General features: G+C 42.7%; 1 protein-coding gene across 1 annotated transcript in view; it reads right to left on the bottom strand.

Moving 5' to 3' along the window:
• The window catches only part of PKD1L1 (polycystin 1 like 1, transient receptor potential channel interacting), a 1,079,023-nt gene that overhangs the window by 627,289 nt on the left and 429,238 nt on the right, over positions 1–22,496 (bottom strand). Inside the window, exon 27 of the mRNA XM_069216140.1 lies at positions 2,157–2,336. Within this exon, the coding sequence (XP_069072241.1) occupies positions 2,157–2,336 (180 nt within the window). The remainder of the gene's footprint in view (positions 1–2,156; positions 2,337–22,496) is intronic.

The following is a 22,496-nucleotide window of genomic DNA, read 5'->3' as shown; positions in this document are numbered from 1 at the left end:
GCACATTCCAAGAGTAAACAATGCTATTGCAGAATCCCTGTCTCGTTCACAGTGGCACCGTTTTCGCAGTTTGGCACCAGAAGCAGAGCGGCACAAGACAGTGGTCCCGGCCAACATTTGGGATTGGGGGGAGTGATGATCATTGAGCTGTTGGAGATGTCCCTAGCAGAATCCACTCGGAGGCGTTACCGTCTGGCATGGTTGGAATTCCAGAGTTTTTAAAGTTTTGAAGGGAATTTTTGGGTGCAGAGTGAGACCGTGCTGCAGGCTCGTACTCTGCGTTTTGTGCTTTTCTTAATCAAGAAAGGTTTGTTGCCAGCCACAATTGGGGGCAAGTTGGCCAGTGTTTCATTTTATGGAAAATAGTTTTTTGGTTGGGATCCAGCTAAAGACGATATTCTGGGAAGAATGATGAAGGGTGGGGTAGGACTAGGGGGGCTGGGTAAGGAGGCACGGGAACCCATCACATTTGATCTGTTGCTGGAGCTGTTGTATGTGTTTCCTGTTTGTTGTTCAGATGCTCGTGAGCTGGCTTTGTTTCGTTTGTGCATGGTGTGGATGTTTTTCAGGGCTTTGCGTGTGTCAGAACTTTGGGGCGTAGGGAAGAAAGTAGGAGTGAGAGCGGCTGAAGTTTGCTTGAGCAGGGAACGTTTGGGCATATGGCTGCAGAAGTCCAAGATGGATCAGCTAGGGTGGGGGAAGTTGGTTTGGTTGGAGAAAGTGTGGAATGCAGCGGCTTGTCCTGTAATGGAGTGGTGCTGTTTTCAGGGACAGGTGCATACCAGGGAGGCTGGGGGTTTTAGGCATGTCAATGGCAAGAAGGTTACAGCTTTTTATTGTTGGCAGTGTTTTGCGGACAGTGCTGCGACGCCCAGGGAGAAGGGTACAGTGCTGTGGCATGCATTCCTTCAGAATAGGTGAAGCTACCACGGCAGCGCAGTTGGGATGGGATTGGCCTCAGATTAAACAGATTGGGAGGTGGAGATCTAGCTGCTGTGAGTGCTATGTACGGCCTTAGTTAGGGGGGGTTGTGGGAGGAGGGGACGATGATGTATTTGAAACGCTTAGTTGGCAATCTCTTTGAAATGTATTCTCCTTACAGGTTGTGTAGCGGGCCCCAGGAGTGGAAAAATGGTCACTTGGATGGGGGGCTATTCATTTATAAATTGGGCGGCGAAGTATGCTGAGTGGCAGATCTCTGGACGATCTTTGGGATTGCCGAGTTGCCGCCACAAAGTTGTATGGTAGGGAAAAAGCTGCATGAGGTGGGGTAACCTGCTTCCTTTTTTAACATCAATGATGCCAAATTGGGGTTGCCCGGATCTACTGATATTACACCTGGGGGAAAATGATCTGGTAAAACTTTCCGGGCTCACCTTAGTACAACATATGCACCAGGATCTGGAGTTGCTTTGTCAAAAGATGCACAGTACCTGTGTAGTCTGGACTGAGTTTGTGCCCAGACGGAAGTGGAGAGGGGCAGTGAAGCATGGGGCTATCAAGAGGGCTCACAGGAAGCTCAACAGGGCAATGAGGGTTTTTTGCTGGGCACACAGTATTAAAGTTTTAAAACATGAGGACATTACAGAAGGGGAAGCAGGTCTGTTTCGGGCCAATGGTGTACATCTTTCGGAATTGGGCAATGCATATTATCTGATGTAGCTGCGTTTGATCGTGGGGGATTTGTGAGGTGAAAAGATGTGGCTCAAAGCAGTGGTATAAGGTTGCAATGTTGCAGTTGGCTCCCTGGTGGAGCAGCAAAACGCCTAAAGGGTTTGTGCTGAGCGGAGATAGATTGGGGAGGGTGGAGAGTGAGGTGCAGCCCTGGCCACCCTTCCAGGGGGGAGAAAGAAGTAGGTGAAGGATGACAGCGTGGGGGATGCCCGAAGCAAGCAGGGGATGAAAGGAAAGGGGGAATGTGTAGGTGAATTGAAGTGGAAGATGAGTGAACGAAGGCAAAGTGAAGGATTGAGGGAAAAAGAGGAATGGGGAGAAGTTCAAAGAGTGGGGGTTTTAAAGTTAAGAGTTTGAAGTTCAGTATACACAATGTTTATGTATAACATTCAATCCTGTCCTAAATAAATGGCCTTTTGCACTAAGTAAATCAGTGTGTCAGTGACTGTGTCCCGATGAAAGGACATCAGTGTTGGACTTACCCATAGTTGTGTAGCTCTTGAAAACCTCGCTATGAAGCAGGTGCTTACTCCAGTCTATCATAAGCATAACAACATGGTGTAAGTGGTCGATGGAGGGATCAACTAGGCTATCTCCGCCATCTCTGTCAGAATCCGAGGCCACCCCGCCACTGACGGAAACACCTGCGCTGCTGCTCGCACCTAAAATAAAAAATAAAAAAGATTAGCAGATTTACAAGGTTGTATGTTTTATCATGAAGTGACATTGAAGAAATAAGAGCTTGTACTGCAATAAACAATACAATTGACATAACTGCCAAGTTATGGTGGAATCTGAGGCATAGGCCCCAGCATAAACTTAAGTATATAGGATTCCTCAATCTGTCATGACTTATTACACTGCATGAAGAATCAAGGAAATACAAGTTAGGACTCTGAACATGAACTGCAGGACACTCCCTGGTTTCTTGAAATAACCTAAAAAGGAGTTAGGTGGATTTGGATAGTAAAGGCTGCAGAGGAGAAGCATACAACACTGGTACTACAAACTATATGTACCTTATGAGAGAGTTAGCCTTATTGCGTAAAACAAATGAGCTAAAAATGTAAATTACTCATTGAAAGGGACCCTGTTCAATGCAAGAGCCAAGGACGTCTACCGTTTGTTTCCCTATGTTATCTCTTCATGTCTCTAAAAAAGCAAACCTCTTAGCATTTGAAATAAATATATATGAATGTAAAATAGTTAGACAGACTTTTAAAAGCTCTTTTCACGTCTCTATGTTGGTCCCAAATAGTGCTCACCCAGTCTAAAATCATCCTAAATCTTTTAACGTAGGCCAACAGGTTGCCGCTAACATTTACTGCTGCTCTGCAGTGAGACAAAAATATTGCTAAACAGGAATGTGGGGCAGAAAACAAACATTTCTATGCATTAATGGGAGTAGTACATAGAATTGTGAATTTTAGTTTTCTGATAAAGCGATTTTCTTGCACACTGGCTAGGGTAATTAGTACGCCATCCACTTTTAGAACTTCTTTCCCAGGAATAACGCTAGAGAAGCTGGACCTTAAAACACACGTGGAGCCAGGGGGACCTACAATATAGGTCAACAATGTTCAAATGAGTTTAAACAGAAGGGATGTGCGATGAAGAGATGTAAACATAATATTTTCCAAATGGTTATGGGTGCCATAGTCTATGAACAGGTAACTCTTATCCTAGTTGTTAGAAATGGGGTCTCTGGTTGGCAGAGCTATTCACCTTAGTCCAAATAGAGACCACAATCCTAGTCAGGGTAAGTCACACACAATACAAATTATCCTGTGCCCACCCTCTGGTAGCTTGGCACTGAGCAGTCAGGCTTAACCTAGAAGGCAATGTGTAAAGTATTTGTGCAATAAATCATGCAATAACACACTTAAAACACCAAACAGGTTTAGAAAAATATATGATATTTATCTAGTTAAATTAAGGTCAAAACGATAAAGATTCAATAAGCACAAGTTGAAATATCACTTTTGCAAGATTGAAAAGAGTCTTAAATGTTGAAAGTCAACAGTTGTCTCTTGTTTGCACAAAGTACCTGGTTTGTGTAAAAAAATACACACACGGAGACTGCAGAGGGGATGCGTGGAAAAATAGAGTGTGCATCGGAATTTCCGGCACGACACAGATGATGCATCGTTTCTTTCCATGTTGCAAGAGGCTTTGCGTCGATTGCTGGCACGCAGTCCTGTTTCCTCACTGCAATGCAGGGATCTTTTGACACCCAGGGAATATGTGTGGAAATTCTGGGTGTTTAGGACGAAGTCACAGGCATTGCATCAATCCAGTAGGCAATGTGTCAAATTTCCTGCTGCACGGCAGTCACTGTGTCAATTCTTCACTCTGGAAGTCGGGCTTCGTCGTTCCGGCTCGGCTGTGTCTCAATCCGGTAGGGCTGTGTCAAATGTCCAGCTGCAACGTAGGCGCTGCATCGATCTTCACTCAGGAAGTCGGGCTGCGTCGTTCCGGTTCAGCTGTGCCAGATGTTCACGAACCAAGGCAGGTTGTGCATTGTTTCCAGTCGGCTTTGCGTCGATTTTCAGCGCAAAAGAAATTTCCTTGAAGAGATGAAGTCTTTTGGGCCCTGAGACTTCAGAAAGCAGAAGGCAAGCTCAATCCAAGCCCTTAGAGATCACTTCTCAGCAAAGTCAGAGGCCCGCAAGGCAGCAGGGCAGCAGTCGTTCACAGCAATTCAGTCCAGGTGAGTCCTTTGGGCAGCCAGGCAGTTCATCTTGATAGGTTGCATGTTCAGGTCCAGAAGTGTCTGAGTTGGTGGGGTCAGAGACCCAGTTTATATACCCAAAAATGACTTTGAAGTGGGGGAGACTTCAAAGAGTGGTTTTGAAGTGCACAAGGTCCCCTTTCGGTACAGTTCTGCCTATCAGAGTCCCAGTAGGGGGTTTGGCAGTCCAGTGTGGGAGGGCAGGCCACCAGCCTTTGAAATGTAAGTATCAGGCCCTCCACCCTTCCAGCCCAGGAAGACCCATTCAGTAGGCAGAAGAGTGCAGGTGTGACTGTGTATCCTGTGTTTGTGGTTGTCTGGATGAAAAGCACAAGGAAGCTGTCAACCAGCCCAGCCGTTGATTGGAGACAGGCTGTAAGGCACAGATGGATTTTAAGCGCAGAGAAATGCTCACTTTCTAAAAGTGGCATTTCTAAAATAATAACATAAAATCCAAACTCAATAAGCAGGATTTTCTATTACCAGTCTGGCCACACTAAACATGACCTGCCTACCCGTTTTTGATCAGAATCTACCACTCAAACAGTATATGTGGGCATACCTAACACTAGTCTATGAAAGAAGCAGGCCTCACAGTAGTGGAGAATGAATTTAGGAGTGTTCCACTACCAGGACATATAAAACGCACATGTATATGTCCTGCCTTTTACTTACATAGCACCCTGCTCTATGGGTTACCCAGGGTCTACCTTAGGGGAGACATATGTAGGAATAGGGGAGTTTAAGGCTTGCCAAATACTTTTAAATGCCAAGTCAAATTGGCAGTAAAACTGCACACTCAGGCCTTGCAATGGCAGGCCTGAGACATGGTTATGGGGCTACTTATGTGGGTGGCATAACCAGTGCTGCAGGCACACTAGTAGCATTTAATTTACAAGTCATGGGCACATGTAGTGCACTTTTACTAGGGACATACAAGTAATGCCAATTGGTAATGAACAAACGTTACCATATTTAAGGGACAGAGCATATGCACTTTATCACTGGTTTGCAGCGGCAAAGTGCGCAGAGTCCTAAAACCAGCAAAATAAATGTCACAAAAGTGGAGGAAGGCAGGCAAAAAGTTGGGGAATGACCACTCTAAGGCTGTCAGGTCTAACACTAGTCAATGTCAAATCAAAATTAAAATTAACAGACCCACAGTAACCTATATTGTAGAGTTCATATTGGATCTCTGAGGAGGGTTAAAGTACTACTAAAAACTGAAGTTTTTATAATTTATCTTGCTCACCCAGTGTTCTTTTTAGGACAAATACTCAACTCAGTCTGCAATATATATGTAGGCTCTGCATATGCCCCTCAACTATGGAAGCAAAACTTAGTCCTGGCTTTCTTAAAAAAAAAAAAAAAAAACATCCACCTGCTGATCCCTTGGACTCTGCCAACTACAGAACTATTTGCTTCTTTACCTGGCCTCTAAATTAACAGAAAAATTAGTCAGCAAGCAGGTTCTGTACTACCTTGAGGCTAATAATTCTCTAGACTCCTCTTAATTTGGAATTTCCGCAAAGTGCAGCAAAGATTCTGGTCTCTGTTTCCAGAGACAACTTCTATTCTCTTAATGGATCGCGGTGACTCTGAGCCTCAACTCTTTAATAGAAACTCGAGCACCTTAGCTAACATAGGCAGATCCTGGGGCTTCAAAATATTTTTTTATGCTTATGATACTCAAATTATTATATCAATTTCAGACAATCCTTTCACCACCAAAGCCAACTTGTTGGATGGCTGATTAGGGGATACGCCTTTTCCCGTCCCATCTGCCATGGACCTTGGTATCCTACTCAACATAAATTTCTTCAAGACCAGTCAGATTAACAAAGCCGACCCCAGTTGCTTGCCTATCCACAGAATGTTGCAGAAAAAAAAAATATATATAACATATCAGTCATCCATGGACGTCTCTTATTTAGATTGCTGCAACACTCTTTCCAGTAGTATGCCTGACCACCCAACACAAACCGCTGGTGATTTTAAACTCTACAGCCATACTGATTCTGTACTTGCAAGTCAAATCTGATACCTAACAATAGGTCAAGGACTTGCACTGGCTCACCATTCAAATTGTATCCTTTTTATTGAAAAAAATCCTGTGCCTATCATGTAAAGCATTTACCCCCCTGGTCATGCCCACCTTTGAACAAGACAAACTCGACCTTCAGTTCATCGAGTATCTTGCTGGCAGGAGTCCCTCGGATTCAGTGCAGCAAATTTCCCAGCTGCATGTTCACCTACCTTGCATCTAATAGTTGGAACTCCTTATCCATTTGTTTTTATCTTTTGTTGTACTTCAGGGACTTTAAGAAATATGTTAAACATGGCTGTTTCTGTGTTAGTCTACTTTTTTCGATCATTCTTCCTATGTGGTTTATCTAGGGCCAGGACACACTTTCTAGGCTAGTTGCTTGCACTTTATACAATAAATAAATAAATAATATTTTCAGTCCTGCATTAGTCAGGGTTGTAGCCCTGAAATATCACTTCCACAAGCAGTTGATGATGGACTTTGCTTCCTGCACTCAGAACACTCCTGCCTACTCGTGCTTCTAGTATAAAGAACAATAGTCTTGTTGGTACAAAACAATTGTGAAAGAATACAGTTGATTAGTAACTATACATTTGGGGTATCAATTGCCTTAGATACAAGAACATTCATAGAGAGACATTTGAAGTGGTTTCAAAGGAAGAACACACAAAGTCCAAGTTATTTTTCTTCTATTTAGGTTTTTAGTGTTATCTTTTTGTTTTGTATCAACAGGACTATTGTTCTTTATACCATATGCTACCCAGGTCCTTGGGTTGACAGGGTTACCCCTTGGTTGCTTTATGAAAACTCATGCGCCTAGACATATCACCTGTCTTTCATGTGGTCAACCACATCTTTCTCATCAATATTTTAATTATTTTAATAAAAAAAATGGGTACTGAATGTGTGGTGTTAAACTCATTCTCCTCCTACATGTTAAATCAAACTTAATTAAAATAGTAAAACTTTATTCGGTAACACCCGTCAGCAACGCAGGGTGCCTAAAGACTCCAACCTTTCTTTGACTCTTTGATCTTTATCTTGAACTACTTAAGGTCATCCATCAAACTATGGGATCCTTTATCATCAATGCATTGATGATACCAAGATTTTGAACATCTCTGCTGAGAATGGCATTTCAGTACTCTTCGAAACTCTTGAAAATGTTCGATGGTGAGTCATCACTTAAAACTCAATTCCCCAAAGACCGAATTTCTACTAATCTCACCCAAAATCCCAACCTACCTATACAAGCTTGAATTCCTTCCTATGCTTTTCTTCATTGTAAATCAGCTGTAGTGGACAATGTGAGACCCCTGGGTACAGTCCCCAACAATAAACAAACTACAGAAACAGGAAAAACACAATCCCTTCTTCTTGGGTCTCCTACATTTAAACAACAAGTACACAAAACAATGATTCTTGGGCAGTATGACAAGAATTTGAAATTTGCTTCCTCCAGATCTTTGCACTACCCTATGCTTTATAACTTCTAAAAATGTACTGAACAACCCCATGGACATATTGACAATATCTGAGAGGCTACTTGTGGCTGTTTACACTCAGCTCCTTGTGGAAAAAACACTCTTTTGATTGTTGTAGTGGCTGTTTCTCTGGAGTGCTTTTATCTTTTGACTTTCACCAATTTGTAACTTGAGCTTATTTTGTTCTTATCCTGGATAGTTCTTGTAGACTTGCATATGTTGTCTCATTAATTCCTTTGTGCTCAACATTTATGATTTTACACAAGATCTTTTAAACAGTCCTATAGTGCATGTGTGTCACATTTGCGCAACAGAATACTGTACAAATACATTTCCTCTCCCTCCTTGTTTCCATTATATTGCATATCCACAACTGTTGGATAAAAGTAATGACAACTTGGTTTTTAGCAGGTCACGGGTGGAATATGAGATTCTACATCTCGAGTATAGTAAGAATAACAATAGTCTAATGTGTGGTAATCATTCTATTTCTCAAAATTAGCTTTTAAAACAACCAGTGGTCCACATAAATCCGACTGCCTCATCAATATCCCAATGAAAATGACATAAAAGCATGTTAAGCTTCAAATTAGATTTGAAAAAAATCCTATTGCAATAGTAATTAGAGGGGTACCCAAAGCAAACAAAGGCATCATGAAAAGTGCTAATACCATTCTCTTAATATCTTGCACAATTTCAATTTATACAATTCATTACATTTGTCTGAGGATACTGGCGTCGCTGTATGCAACCTATGCCTACTTCTATTCTGTTTCCATTCTCAGGGCTGGACTGGTCTATCTGGGAGCAACAAATGAGCCACGTTTTTAGGATGTGGTGGGCCACTTTTATGGGCATGTGTGGGCTAGTTTTTTTTTTACTTCTCCTCTTTGTAGCTACAGTGCAGCACTAGCATTGTGACTGGCAGGCATGGAACAGCAACAGCTTCAAATGAAGTATGTGTCAAGTTTTTAAAAGATGATAAGTATAACAATGACTTCAAGTCATACAATAATGTTTTTCTCTTCTATTCTTCTTTCATTGGTTTGAATATGATTTCAGAAACATGCGATAATAGATTTTGTTTTGCAATGTATTTCGGTAACTAGAACAGTGGTTCGCTTACAATCTTCCTGAAAGCACATAAGTTTGATGATGAAAATTAGTTACTTACCTGTAACAATAGTTCTCCAGTATCTGAATCTTTCATAGATTCACATGCTTGAATCATTCCCCGTCGTTGAGATGGGCGCCCCCGGTACCTGTAGTGCTAACATAGGGTTAAACCTAAAGGACCTAGGCCTCTCAGTTTAGCATTCTATTAGAGTCACTTAGAGAAAAAAAGAACTAAATATGAGAGAAGCACCAGTCCCTCAGATTTTCTTTTTCACAAGTGCGTAGTGAATATAACAGTAATAAGAGAGTTAAAGGTGAGCTTCTCTGGGGAGGTGGGTGGGTCACATGTGAATCTATGAAAGATTCCATTACTGGAGAACCATAGTTACAGGTAAGGAACTAATTTTCTTACTCCAGTATTGAAACTTTCATAGAGTCACATACTTGAATCACAGTAGTAAGCAGTAATGATGCACATTGTTTAATAACTATCACAGTTTCACACATATAAGCATAAATTGTCCAAGTAAACATATGTACATCTTAAAGCTCTAAACATTAGACATTTACAATTGTTATCTGAAATCATACTGTATCTCAGTATTTTTAGATTGTTTATTTAAATCTATGTTCAGATCTTACCTTAGGATTGCAGGATGAGAGAGATAGCTCACCTTCACTGGAAAACATGTCTCAGGACCGCCTAGCCCACAGCTACTTCTCCTTAAGACACTGCATCTAGGCAGTGATGTCTGATGAATGTGTGGCAGCTTTTCCATGTTGCTGTCCTACAAATGTCATGGAGCGGCACACCTACAAACAGTGCTGTGGATGATTATACTGCCCGTGTAAAGTGAGCACACACAGAAACTTGTAGCGGCTTGCCCGCAAAATCAGATTGCTGAAGAAATCCATCTTACGATGCTCTGTTTTGGACAGAGATTGACCCTGTCTAGGCACACTGTAAGCCACGAACAGCTGGCTAGTTTTTCAAAAGAATTTGGTGCTCTCCAGATTGAACTTATGCATCTTTTTATATCTAATGACTGTAGAGCCTTTTCCACTGCAATTGTCGGATTTGGGAAGAAGGTTTTCAAAACCAGCGGCTCGTTTACATGAAAGTCCGAGGGATCTTTTGGTATGAATCGCGGGTTTGTGCATAGGATTACTTTATCCTGTCTAATCTGTAAAAAAGGGTCTTGGCTAAACTGTGCTTGGATCTCACTGACTCACCTGGCTGACGTGAGAGCAATAAGAAGGGCTACCTTTCAGGAAATAAACTTAATAGAAGCCCTATGGATTGGCTTAAATGGTTGCTTCTTGAGTTGTGCAATAACAATGTTGAGATTCCAGGAGGAGGAGGAGGTCTGAAAGGTGGAAAAACTCTGAATAGGCTCTTTAGAAACCACCTAATGATTCTGGATGACCACAAAGAAGGTGAAGAGCTTGACCGTCTAAAAATCAAAATAGCTGCCAGGTGAACCCTAAAAGAGGAGTGAGTAAGGCCTGAGTGTGCCAGATGCAACAAATAAGGCAATATTTGTTCCAGTGAAAAGGATATAGGATGTATCTGTTGTTGTTAGCACCGTAGACAGAACCTCTTCCACTTACATGAATATGTTTGATTGGTGCTAATTGCTCTGGCCCTGGACAGTATATCCCTGCATTCCAGCAGGATGTCTAGATGTGTGAACTCATGGTGCTCAGGAGCCATGCTGATAATTGCATTGATTGAGGATTCGAATGCAGGACCGGTCCTTTGTTCATTGTCAGCAGATGCGGAGATATTTTCAGTGGGATGTGAGGTTTCACTGAGAACACGAGAAGCTTTGTGAACCAATGCTGTTGAGGCCAGTTTGGGGCTATTAATTAATATCAGCGTGCAGGGTTCACTCTTCATTTTGGTTAGGACCATCAGAATCAATAGAATGGGCAGAGAAGCGTAAGCAAAGATTCTGCACCACGCAATGGAAAACGCATTCCCTTATGATCCCCGTTGGTGATGCCAACTTGCTTAGTATCTGCATTTGGTGTTTGACTGGCTGGCAAAAAAGTCAACGTTGGGTGTCCCCCACTGAGAGAATATGTGGTTGACCGTGGACTGATCCAATTCCCATTCATCGCACACTTATTTTAGTCTGCTGAGAGAGCCTGCTAGCTTGTTCTGATTCCCTGGGACATATACTGCTCATAATAGTACTCCATGCTGTATGGCCCAGTCCCAAATCTCCTGTCCCTCCTTGGAGAGGGGAAGGGATTTTGTACCTCCTTGTTTGTTGAGGTAATGCATTGTAGTGGTATCGTCTGTTCTTATTAGCACCTCCAAATTGGCTATTTTTGGAGGGATCGCCTGCAAGACTAGGTGAACTGCCATTAGTTCTAGTAGATTGATGTGCAGTTTTTGAAGCAGTGATGGCCATTTGTCACTGATTTGCAGGTCCTGCAAGAACGCTCCCCAACCTTTTTATGAGGTGTCTGTGGTGATAACCCATGGAGATGGCCGATGTTGAAATGAGGCTGATGGAAAGATGATGCTTTTGTGACCACCACCCCAGAGCTTTGATTAAGGCCGGAGTAATCTTGCTGTGGTCGACGCTCCCTGTGGCTTGAACCCATTGCAGGCTGAGTTTTTCCTGGAGGGGGCGCATTTTCAGTCTGCAAAATGAAACTAGAGGGATGCATGAAGACATCATCCCTAATAACGACTTGTAAAGGCCTACTGAAATTAATAAATTTTCTTTGAACTGAGTTCGCCAGAGATATTTGCGGTCTTTCCATAGTGGGGCAGGCTATGCTGGATTGGGTGTTCAGGTTTGCCCCTAGCAAAGTGATCATACGAGATGGTTGAAGTTTGGACTTCTCACAAGTTATGGTTAGACCTAAGCTGTTGAGTAAGGCAATGCACTTTTTTGTTGACTTGCATGCTGCTGAGAATGTGTTTGCTTTTATTAGCCAATTTTCCAAGTATGGGAATACTTGGTACCTTTGTCTCCTTAGGAAAGCCGATAGAGGTGTTAGGCACTTTGTGAGTATTATGGGGCCTGTTTTTAGGCTGAACGGAAGGACTCAAAATTGGAAATGGCTGCCAGCTACCATGAATCTTAGGTACTGTCTGGATTGGGATGTGGAAATATGCATCCATCAGGTCTAGGGTAGACAGATAGTATCCATGGTTCAACCGGAGGAGGACATCCTGGAGAGTTATCATGCGGAAAGATTGCTTTTTCACATAGGTGTTTAACTCTCTCAGATTGAGGGTCTGTCTCCAGTCTTTCCATTTCTTGCGAATGAGGTAGAATCTGGAGTAAACATGTTTCCCTCACTGTGACAGTGGCACCTTTTCTATTGCACCATTGAGAAGCATTTTGTTGAGCTTCAGTTTGAGATGGTGTAGATACTTTGGAGAAGACTTGAGAGGAGGATTGGGAGGAGGTATTTGGACAAACTCCAGTGTGTGTCCTAATTTCACCACTTGTAAGACTTACTGGTCCGATGTTATGGATCGCCATTGCTGGAGAAATAAGGAGATTTGCCCCATAGTTTGAAAGGCACAGGTTTGGGGGTAGCCGGAGCCTTGAATGAATCAGTCTGCGAGCTGAGTCTTTTGCTGGACGAGCTGGTCATCCTCTGGAGGTAGCTCTAATGTAAGCTGCTTGAGGACGTTGTGTTTGGGAATATTGCTGCCGAAATTGTTGAGAGGTGGATGTGTACGATGGATATCTGTATTGTTGAAAGTATCCCCTATACAAAGGCATCCCACGTCCTCTCGTGCAACGAAAGGAAGATTTACGAAACTGTAGCATCCCTAAAGATTTAGCCGTCTCTGTGTCTGAATTTATTGACTGAAGCACTTCATCAATATGCTTTCCAAAGAGCACTTGCCCACCAAATGGAAGGTCTAGTATCTTAATTTGTACATTTGGGTGAAATGATGTGGCCTTGAGCCAACCTCGTCTCCTGGGGACAGCAGCCCCTGCAAATTGACTAAATGCAGTGGTGGCTATGTCCATCGCACAGTCAATCATTTCTGCCGATGTGCGCTCCCCTTCTTCCAATATCTTCTTAGCCTCTGGTCTAGTGTCCTCCAGCAGTTGTTCGATATACGGGACGACGTCGGCCCATAACTGTCTGTTATATCTCTCTAGAATCGCAAGGGAGTTGGCAGCTTTTACTGTTAGACTGGACATTAGAGAGAATCTTTTTCCAATATTGTCTAACCGTCTTCCTTCCTTATCCGGAGGTGCAGATATAGGTGTGGAGGGATTTTTGGACCTCCTCTGGGCTGCTTGTGTTACCACTGAGTCTGGAAGAGGGTGACCATTTAAGCATGCTGGGGCATCTTCAGGTGCTTTATATTTTTTGCCCAGACGAGGAAGCCCTGCTGTGACCGTCGCTGGGTTTTGCATGACCTTTAAACCTTCTTCCCATTTGAAATGGACTATTGGCGGGGACAGTACCAATTTTTGGAATCCATTTGCTTGGATGGCATGGGAAGTTGAAATCATTTGGAGGCCCTTTCCATTAGATTATGGAATCCACCATTGTCCTCTGGAGACGAGTCTACCTTTGAAAGTGAAGGAGAAGGTGAAGCCGGAATTATATATTCATCCCATTCCGATTGGTTGTCAAGGAGCTCGCCTTCCTCTAGTTCTCCTTCAGAGATGTTGGTGTCTGGTAAAAGGTCGCAGGGTTGCTACGTGAGGAGCTGAGGATGTTATTGATGATACTGACTGAGGCTGTACTTCCTCTGTGGGTGGAAACCACTTTCTATAGTCAGCCAACATGGCCTGCAAGTCTGTTATTAATGTATGTGGCATACAGTATCCCTCTTGATATGGTTGTACCTGTGGTGCATAATACTGTGGATTATTTGCTTCACCATACTCGTCATCATCCTGGTATTTCACGTTTAATTGTGAGGGACTATGGGCTGTTCCAAATGGACCCTCATCATCAGATTAGTTGTCACCTTCAAGTAGATGGGTTGGAATCAAAGGGATTACCTTACTTTGAGAAGTATGCTCCAGGGTCATTCTTAGAGCTTCCTGCCTTTTATGCACTTTTTCGCTTGTCAATGGAGTTTTAGACGACTTAGTCAACGGTGTAAGAGTTGCACTCGTCATTGTTGTCTTCATTGTGGATGATTTAGTTGATATTTTAACAGTCAACGGCTTCGTAGATGAGGCCACTGTTGATGAGGTTGCTGTTGAAGATGACGGCAATGAAGAAACTAAGGTTACCGTCGTGGATGACATCGTACTATATATCTTCATTGACGAAGATGTGGTCGGCGATGTCCTCGTTGACAGTGGTTAACTCGCCGCTGGTAGGGTCATTGCTGGGATCGACGATGAAGCCATCATTGGTGGAGGAACAGACCTCACTGTTACCGTCGTCAACGAGGTTGTCGTCGACAGTGCGGATCTTAAAGATGGTCTGTTGGCTGGAGGAGCAGAAGAAGGCTTCCTAAAGGTGTGAGATGACTTAATAAGAGGGGTAGGAGGCACAGATGATGACTTTCTAGCCCCTTCTGAGCTGCTAGAATGTTCACTTACAACTTCAGAAGAGAGTTAATGAGGAGGTGAAGAAGGGCTGTGGCCTTTGTAAGACCCTGAGGTGGTCTTTTTGTAGGCCTTTCTGGGCTGCTCTGAGGAGGACCTTGACTGAGGTGACCTTGCTCTTTTCTGTGATCTTCTGCAAGAGGTAGAAAAGTCATCACTCTCGGAGTCTAAGACTGTATTATCCCTTGACTTAATTTTTTGCAGCCATATCTAATCTGCCCTCCCAGTCCTTCAAGGTTTTGGAGGAAAAGGTGCAAGGCAGTATATACAGTTCTGGTGAGGGTCTTCAGAATGCAACCTTTTCTTACCTCAGGTTTTACAGGATCTGATTAAACCCTTTCTTTCGTAGTCATACATGGTGAAGGCATTGACAGGTACAAGTAGAAATCAGTTAAGAGTGAAATGCTTTAGATATAAAAAAAATAGTAAAAAGCAGAGCAGAGCTGTGTGGAGACTCCCTAGCATGACGTGCGGTAGAAAATCTGAGGGACTAGAGCTTCTCTCAGGAAGGTTCTAAAGGGTGGTGTCGTCGGATTGGTGGACTCTCAAGTTTAGATATTTTTTCTCAAAATGACTGATAGAATGCTAAACTGAGAGGCCTAGGGTTTGAGGTTTAACCCTATGTTACTACTACTTGATAAAAGATACCGGAGACTCATCTCGACAACGGGGAATGATTCAAGCATGTGAATCTATGGAAGTGCCAATCCTGGAGTAAAGAGGAATTTATCCCTGTAAAGAAATTAATTGAATTAAGGAATTCAGTCATGTAGAATATTAAATAACTGACGTTCAGTGGAAATCTTCAAAAACAAAGACATTCAGTGCTCCAAACAACAGTGAAGCTGTGCAGTGGCAGTGAGTAGTAATTTCGTGAACCGACAATCAAGAAAACAACTCAGAGGTAAGCATTAAGACTTTGGCTGCCAGAGTCAAACATTGCAAGAATGAAAGACCAATTGCCCATATCTTGTCAGCAGTACTAGATTCTTACAGGCAGTGCCAAGTTATCTATTCTTCAACGTTTCGCCTCCTGGGGTGACTTAAATGAGGGTCATTATCAGGATAAAATTGTAATTGTATTTATATAGCACTTACTACCCCTGATGAGGTGTTCAAGCACTTTTCGGCGAGTAACATGCTACTCCAGGACCCAAAAAGATTAGTGGTGGATTAATATAAGGAAATATGAGTATAGTATTAGTATAGGGACAAGCAAGTTAATTTGAGAGGAGGACATGCAAGTCTGTTGGTTGGACTGAATAGAATAATGGGGAGATAGAACAGAGAATAATCCAGAGGTGTAATTGGGAGAACATAGTAGCAAGATGAGGTTTGGGATAAGTAAAGGAGAGACTGAGAAGGGAAGAGTCTGTAGGAAGGGATTAGGGAGATCATAGTAGTAAAATGAGTTTTGGAATGAGTCAAAGGAGAGATACATGAGGGAGAATTTAGTAGAGTTGTTTGGCAGATCATAGTAGTAAACTGAGGTTTGGGGTGAGCCTCTTGTACAGTAAGACTAAAGTAATTAATATACTTGTAGATGACTACTTAGGAAGGGAATATATGTGTAAGGAATATAATATATTTAATGTAACGTATAAACACAGACTTTCAAGTATCGCAGTATTTAAATTTAATATATTTGTGTACTTTTACAACATTTTATCTTTCCTCAATATTTAAATAGTGAAATTCTTGTAGAGAAATAGTTAAAATAATATTATTTACCTGTTGTGATAGATAACATAAAAACAGAGACTCAAAAGCATCTAATCAAACAACCTATATAGAAACTATGCAATGACCTATGAACATGTTAAGCGTAGTGTGTGTGTGTATATATATATATATATATATATATATATATATATACACACACACACACACACACACACACACACATTTAACAGTAAGTAATATATACATTTGTTAAACAGGCCTAAAGAGTATGTATATATTTTAAGATAAAATTATTATACTTTTTTGTACAAAGAAGTACACATATCTAGGTATATACATATAATCAAATTATTCAGCTCTACATGTGCAGGGATATGCAGTCCATTGCTGTTTTAGTATGGTGGTTATGTAGAAAAGAGCTAAATCTTGAGATGTCTTCTTAAGTTAAGATACTTATCCTTGGATCTTATATTTGGGGATTATGAATTCCATAGTTTGGCTGTTTGAACAGAGAAAGATACACCACCTTTTGTCTTTTTCTTCTATTGTGGAGTTTTGAGGCAGGGTGCCAATCGTGAGCAGAGTTTTTTTTATTGAATGTATTTGGTGATTTTATTCCTGATGAAAAACGTTCTTGTTCCATGTATTGTTTTGTGGGTGATACAAAGCAGCTTGAAGATGAATCTTCTGGCAACCTTTAACCGATGTAGGGCCCTCAAGCTTTGGGAGATGTGGGCTTGTGGCTTTACATGTAGGAGTAGTCTGGCAACAGAGTTCTGGATGCATTGTAGTGTTTTCATAGTACATAGAGATGATCCATGGTAGAGGCCATTGGCGTAACCCAGTTTAGACAGTACAAGAGAGAAAGTAGCCTGGACCTTGTGTGGAAATTCGAGGTGGGGCGATATGCGTTGCAGAGTTGTCATGGTGATGAAGCTTGATCTAGCTAATTTGTCCACTTGGGCATTCATTGTTAACTTGGAGTCCATGGTAGTTCCAAGTTTTCTAACTGCCTTAGTTACTTTAGGAAATGGTCCCAGATCGTCAGGCGAGGAGCAGAATGGGTCATAATTTTTCCAATCATCACATATGAGTATTTTTGTTTTGGAAGCATTCAGTTTGCGATGGCTCCATCTCACCCATTGATCAATGGCTCTGAGGAAACTGAAGATTTGTGAGTTTCCAATGTTTTTGGGGCATTCTAGTTTAAGGAGTTTTTGTGTGTCATCTGCATAGTTGTAGCATGTGAGTTGAAATTTAATTGATCATTGTCAGTAATTATTTCATGCTGTAGGACAATGGGTTACTGGTTGAGGGGTGTGAAACCCTATTCAAGCAGCAAGCACAATACTTGTCAGGGTGAAACACAAGTATACCCTTTTTCAACTTGTGCTTAACCCTCTGTAACTTGGCACAAAAAAGTCAGGCTTAGCGTAGAGGCAATATGTGAAGTATTTATGCATCATTTCACAAAGTAATAAGGTGAAAACACAAAAGTAAAATCTCACACCAATTTAGAAAAATAGAGTTAAAATGTGATACATTATTTGAGAGCAAAATGACAAACGTCCAGTATGTAGAACTGGAGATACTCACTTTCAAAGATTTAAGGTAAGTATAGCGCATAAAAGCACAAGGTATCATTCAGTTATTTGACAAGTTCAGGCCAACCGTTGTGGAGCGAGGGTTGGATACAAAGGCCAGGTCACTCCCACTGAAAAAGTTATCTTCTACAGTCCAGTGCAAACAAGTCTGTTCCAGCTGGAGGGGGCCACAAGGAGAGCTTTACAGATGGTCACTGCTGTAGTGTGAAGATCCTGTTTTACATGGTGGACAAACGTTGCTGGAGTTTCGTGTTGACAATCACCTCGAGCTATCACTGCTGTTGCACAAAGGGCAGATCTCACATTGACAAGCATTGCTAGTGGTCGCTATGGCGCAAAGAGTCGGGTCCACCAGAGCTTTGCAATGGTGGGCAACATGTTCTTGGCACAAACAGGCCTGTTTGTGGTCACGAAGACTCCAAAGCTCTGGAATTTCTCATTTCTTTGAAGGGGGAGCTCATCTGATGTCACACCAAGGGTCTAGGATCTGAGGTACATCTCTTGGACACTAGGAACTGACTACAGCAGAGACCTGCAGTCTCAGGCAGGCCCAGGCAGCAGTTCAGCTGGGTAGATGCAGGGAGGCCTCTGGAGCTTGTATTTCCTTGTAGCTCAGAACAGGAGGTCAGTCAGCTTAATCTTGGAGTCACTTCAACCTGGGATGAAGGGTGCAGGTCCAGTTTTCCTTCTTGGCAAGAAGGGCAGTGGGGTAGCAGTCCTTCTGGCAGTAGAACACCACAGCAATCCTTCTGCAGTATCCATAAGTGTACTGAATACTTGTGTCTGATGGTCCAATATTTATACTTCATGCCAGCTTAGAAGTAGGAGAAGGTTCTGGAGGTTTAGACCCCCAGAGGTGTTTGCAGTGTCTTGCCTCCATGCACTGGCCCCAGCTTTTCTGGGGACACAAAAGACTAGTGTCAAACCAGAGCCTTTGTGATGTGGAAGTGTGGTGGGTGACCACTCTACCCATATCAAATCCAGATTGGCATCCTGTAAAAATGTATTACCCTCTGTCTAACTGTCTGGGAGCAATACTCAAAGACCAACTGCCAGCTACACCACATCATGTGATTAAGGATACAGGCTGCAGGCACCAAATGGGTGGGACAAGAAAACAACAACTTTCTAAAACTGGCATTTTCAGAACGTGATTTACAATCCAACTTTACCACTAAAAAGGGTTTTAAATTACAATTCTTTAGATACTACACTCTATAGTCCTACCTGCTCCCAATTGAAAGTTAAACTTATTAAATATAATAAGGTAACCCAAAGCTACCCTTTTGGAGAGGTAGGCCTTGCAGTAGTAAATATTGAATTAAAGAGTTTTTCTCACTACCAAGACATGTGAAAGTTAAAGTACATGTCAAACTTTTTAAATGGAATGTAGCCTGCCCTATGGTCTGTTTAGGGCTTACCCTATCAGTGACATTTATTAAAATAGAAGGTTTGGACCTGGCAAAAAGGTTCATTTTGCCAGGTCAAATTAGCAGCTTAAAACTGCACACACAGGCTGAATTGCAGGCCTGAGATATATTTATAAGAGCTACGTATGTGCGTGGCACAATCAGGGGTGAAGGCCTACTAGTAGCATTTTGTTTAGAGGCCCAGGGTATATGTAGTGTGACAGTTGCATCCCACAGCTTCCACATCCTACACACGCTCCGTAAGATCTTCAGGTGGCTCCCAATCAACACTAGAAGAACTGTCACTCATCCATTGTCACCAGCAGGCTAGACTATGGGAACACTCTCTACGTAGGAATCACTGAATGCCTCCTGAAGGGACTAAATGCAATACAAAACTCAGCAGCAAGACTCCTCCCCAACCTCCCCAGACAGACCCACATCATTCCGCACCTCAAGAAGCTACACTGGCTCCCAATCCATAAGAGATGTCAGTTCAAGATGACCCATGCATACAAAGGCCAGCACAACAAAGGACCATCATACTTCAACAAACAAATGGCCTGCCACCAACCGACCAGACACCTGCAATCTACTTCCCTCTTCCTCGCAGGAACCACCGGAATTTGCAGAGCCAGCAGAAGAGGATGCTCCTCCTCTCACCTGGTGGCCAAGGCCTAAAACGATCTCCTCTTGTACCTTAGGACTGTATTATTGCTCCAGGAATTCAGGAAAGGACTCAAGACCTGGCTTTTCGAATAAACAGAGTACAGCGAAGCATCTAGCTTCTCCACACTCAAGGGTGATTCGCCATGCTTTATAAATCCTGATTGAGTCAATTTTCCCTATACCTTCAATCTCAAGAACAGAGTCCTAAGATCCCCATATGACTTGTGGGCTCTTGCTGTCTCCAGTAAAATACAATGGAGCTGGCCTGTATTTCATCATCACAAAATGGCTGAAGAACTTCCTACTGCCTGACTCGTCTTACAAATGGGGAAAGCTAAGATTTGTCCAGTTTTGATGCTTACACAATTTTCCACTTAAGGAATTTGTCTACTTAAAGTGGAGAAAAAAGTGATGGATGTAATGCTTGAATTAATCTTAGCCACTGGTAATTGCTCAGGGACACATCCCAATTCATTGTTATTTTGCACACGATGCCATATCAGGTTGGACCCAGCCATATGCAAATCAGTCTTGACTGCTCCACTGAGAATAGTCCAGCCAAAACTGCCTGGTCAGGTGTTCCCTGAACCAGAATACAAACAAATTGGAACCGATTTTGCCCCTGTTTGCACTCATCAGCCAGGTACATCTTGTCTCCAGCGGAAGTTTGGAGTGAAGGATTTGAATATGGCTCAACTGGGAACTGGAAATACCTAACAATCCCATATTATTTCATAAACAGCATTGGGCCACTAAATCAAATGCAGCATGATAGTCCAGAAACCATGCTTACAGGTGCGGTTCACGGGAGGGAAAGGGGGCACGTGTTGTGACCAAAAAATAAAAATAAAAATAAAATAAAAGCAAAATTTACCTTTTTTCCATGCCACGCCACTCCTTACGCTCTGCTCTCATCCGTAGTTGTAGGCACATGCTCCCAACCTGCCCTGTGGCCAATCCTGACGCTGCTTAAAGCAGCATCAGGTTTGGCTGGGAGCGCCTAGTCAGGGCACCCAGGCTCCCAGGCAGACTGGGAGCCTCTGCTGGGTCTCTCCAACCCGGCAACGCAGTACCAGGTTGTAGAGTCCCTGCTGCCAATGTATGTTTGGCCCAAGACGGCTGGCCAAACATACATGAGCATTAAGGGGGAGTGCTGCGCACTCCCCCTCCATCCCGTCGCACCCGTGGCCCCATCCACTTTTATAGTAAAAAAGTAATAAACTGAGTTTATGGTTTTACTATTAAAGTTTTGACAATGTTGAGGATTTCCTGATTCAGGTAAGAGGACCTCAGAGAGTGTTCGCTATCTTGTTTTGCTTTCCAGGGACTTGTTCCGCCTGCAGATGCACCCCGTGGCCGATGGACCCCTCCCAGATGTCTTGAACTTCCTGAGACAGAAGATGTGACCTCAGACCACCTTGCTTGTTGAAGTAGTGCATTGTGGTCATATTGTCTGTTCAGACCAGCACTGCAGAGTTTCTTATTCTTGGAAGAAAAGCCTGCAAGGCTAGGTGTACTGCTTGAGCAGATTGATATGGCAGTGTAGATGATACTGTTGTCACTTGCCACTGACCGGCAAGTCTTGAAGGTGCACTCCCCAACTTTCTAGGGAGGCATTGGTGGTGATGACCAATGGAGAAGCTAGGCCTAGGAAGGAAAGACTGATCGTCAAATTTGTTTGTCGCGTCCACCAAGACAGGGCCTGACCATGGCCGGAGTGACTTTGATGATGTCGTCGAAAAGATTCTGTTGTCTGCACCCAATGTTTACCTACGTCTTACTGGAGCCACTACATCTGTAGTTGGCAGAATGGAAAGACTGGAATGCCTGATTACATCATCCCTAGAAGGGATTTGTAAAGGCGAACTGAAGGAGACTCTTTTCCTTGTATCAATTTTGCTAAGGACATTAGCTTTAACTGTCTCTCTGATGTGGAGTACAATTAGCTGAGTGTATTATCTATTGTTGGTCCCAAGAAGGTTATGTACCGTTATGGTTGAAGGACTGCCCTTTTAAAATTTAGTGTGAGACCCAACTTGTTGAATAGTGTTATGTAGTCGGTTGTCGATCTCTGTGCCGCTTGATTGGAAAGTGCCTTAAACAACCAATCGTCTCTCTACAGGAACACCTGGTGTTTGCGTTTCCTTAAAAAAAGGCTGCTATGGGGACCAAACACTTTGTGAATGTTTGAAGGGCAGACTTCAGGCCAAAAGGAAGAACCCTGAACTAGTAATGGCTGCTGGCTACTGTGAATCTCATGAATTTTCTGTGCAACGGATGTTTGGGGATGTGAAAATACTCATCCTGAAGGTCAAGGGTTGACATATAATCTCCTTGCTTTAGGAGTACTAGAATATCCTGCAATTTTACCATGCGAAATAACTTTTTTGAGATACATATTGAGATCTGTGAGTACTGGGGATGAAAATGCTGAGAGGTAGATGAGTACAATGGGTAATTATACTGTTGGTAACCTCCTCTGTATGAGGTAAGACCTCTTCCTCCAGCACTTTGAAAG

Source organism: Pleurodeles waltl, chromosome 2_1 (genome assembly GCF_031143425.1).
Source record: "Pleurodeles waltl isolate 20211129_DDA chromosome 2_1, aPleWal1.hap1.20221129, whole genome shotgun sequence".
NCBI classification, from domain to species: Eukaryota; Metazoa; Chordata; class Amphibia; order Caudata; family Salamandridae; genus Pleurodeles; species Pleurodeles waltl.
The sequence above is the reverse complement of the archived record's forward strand: the minus strand, read 5'-3'. Positions and strand labels throughout refer to the sequence as shown.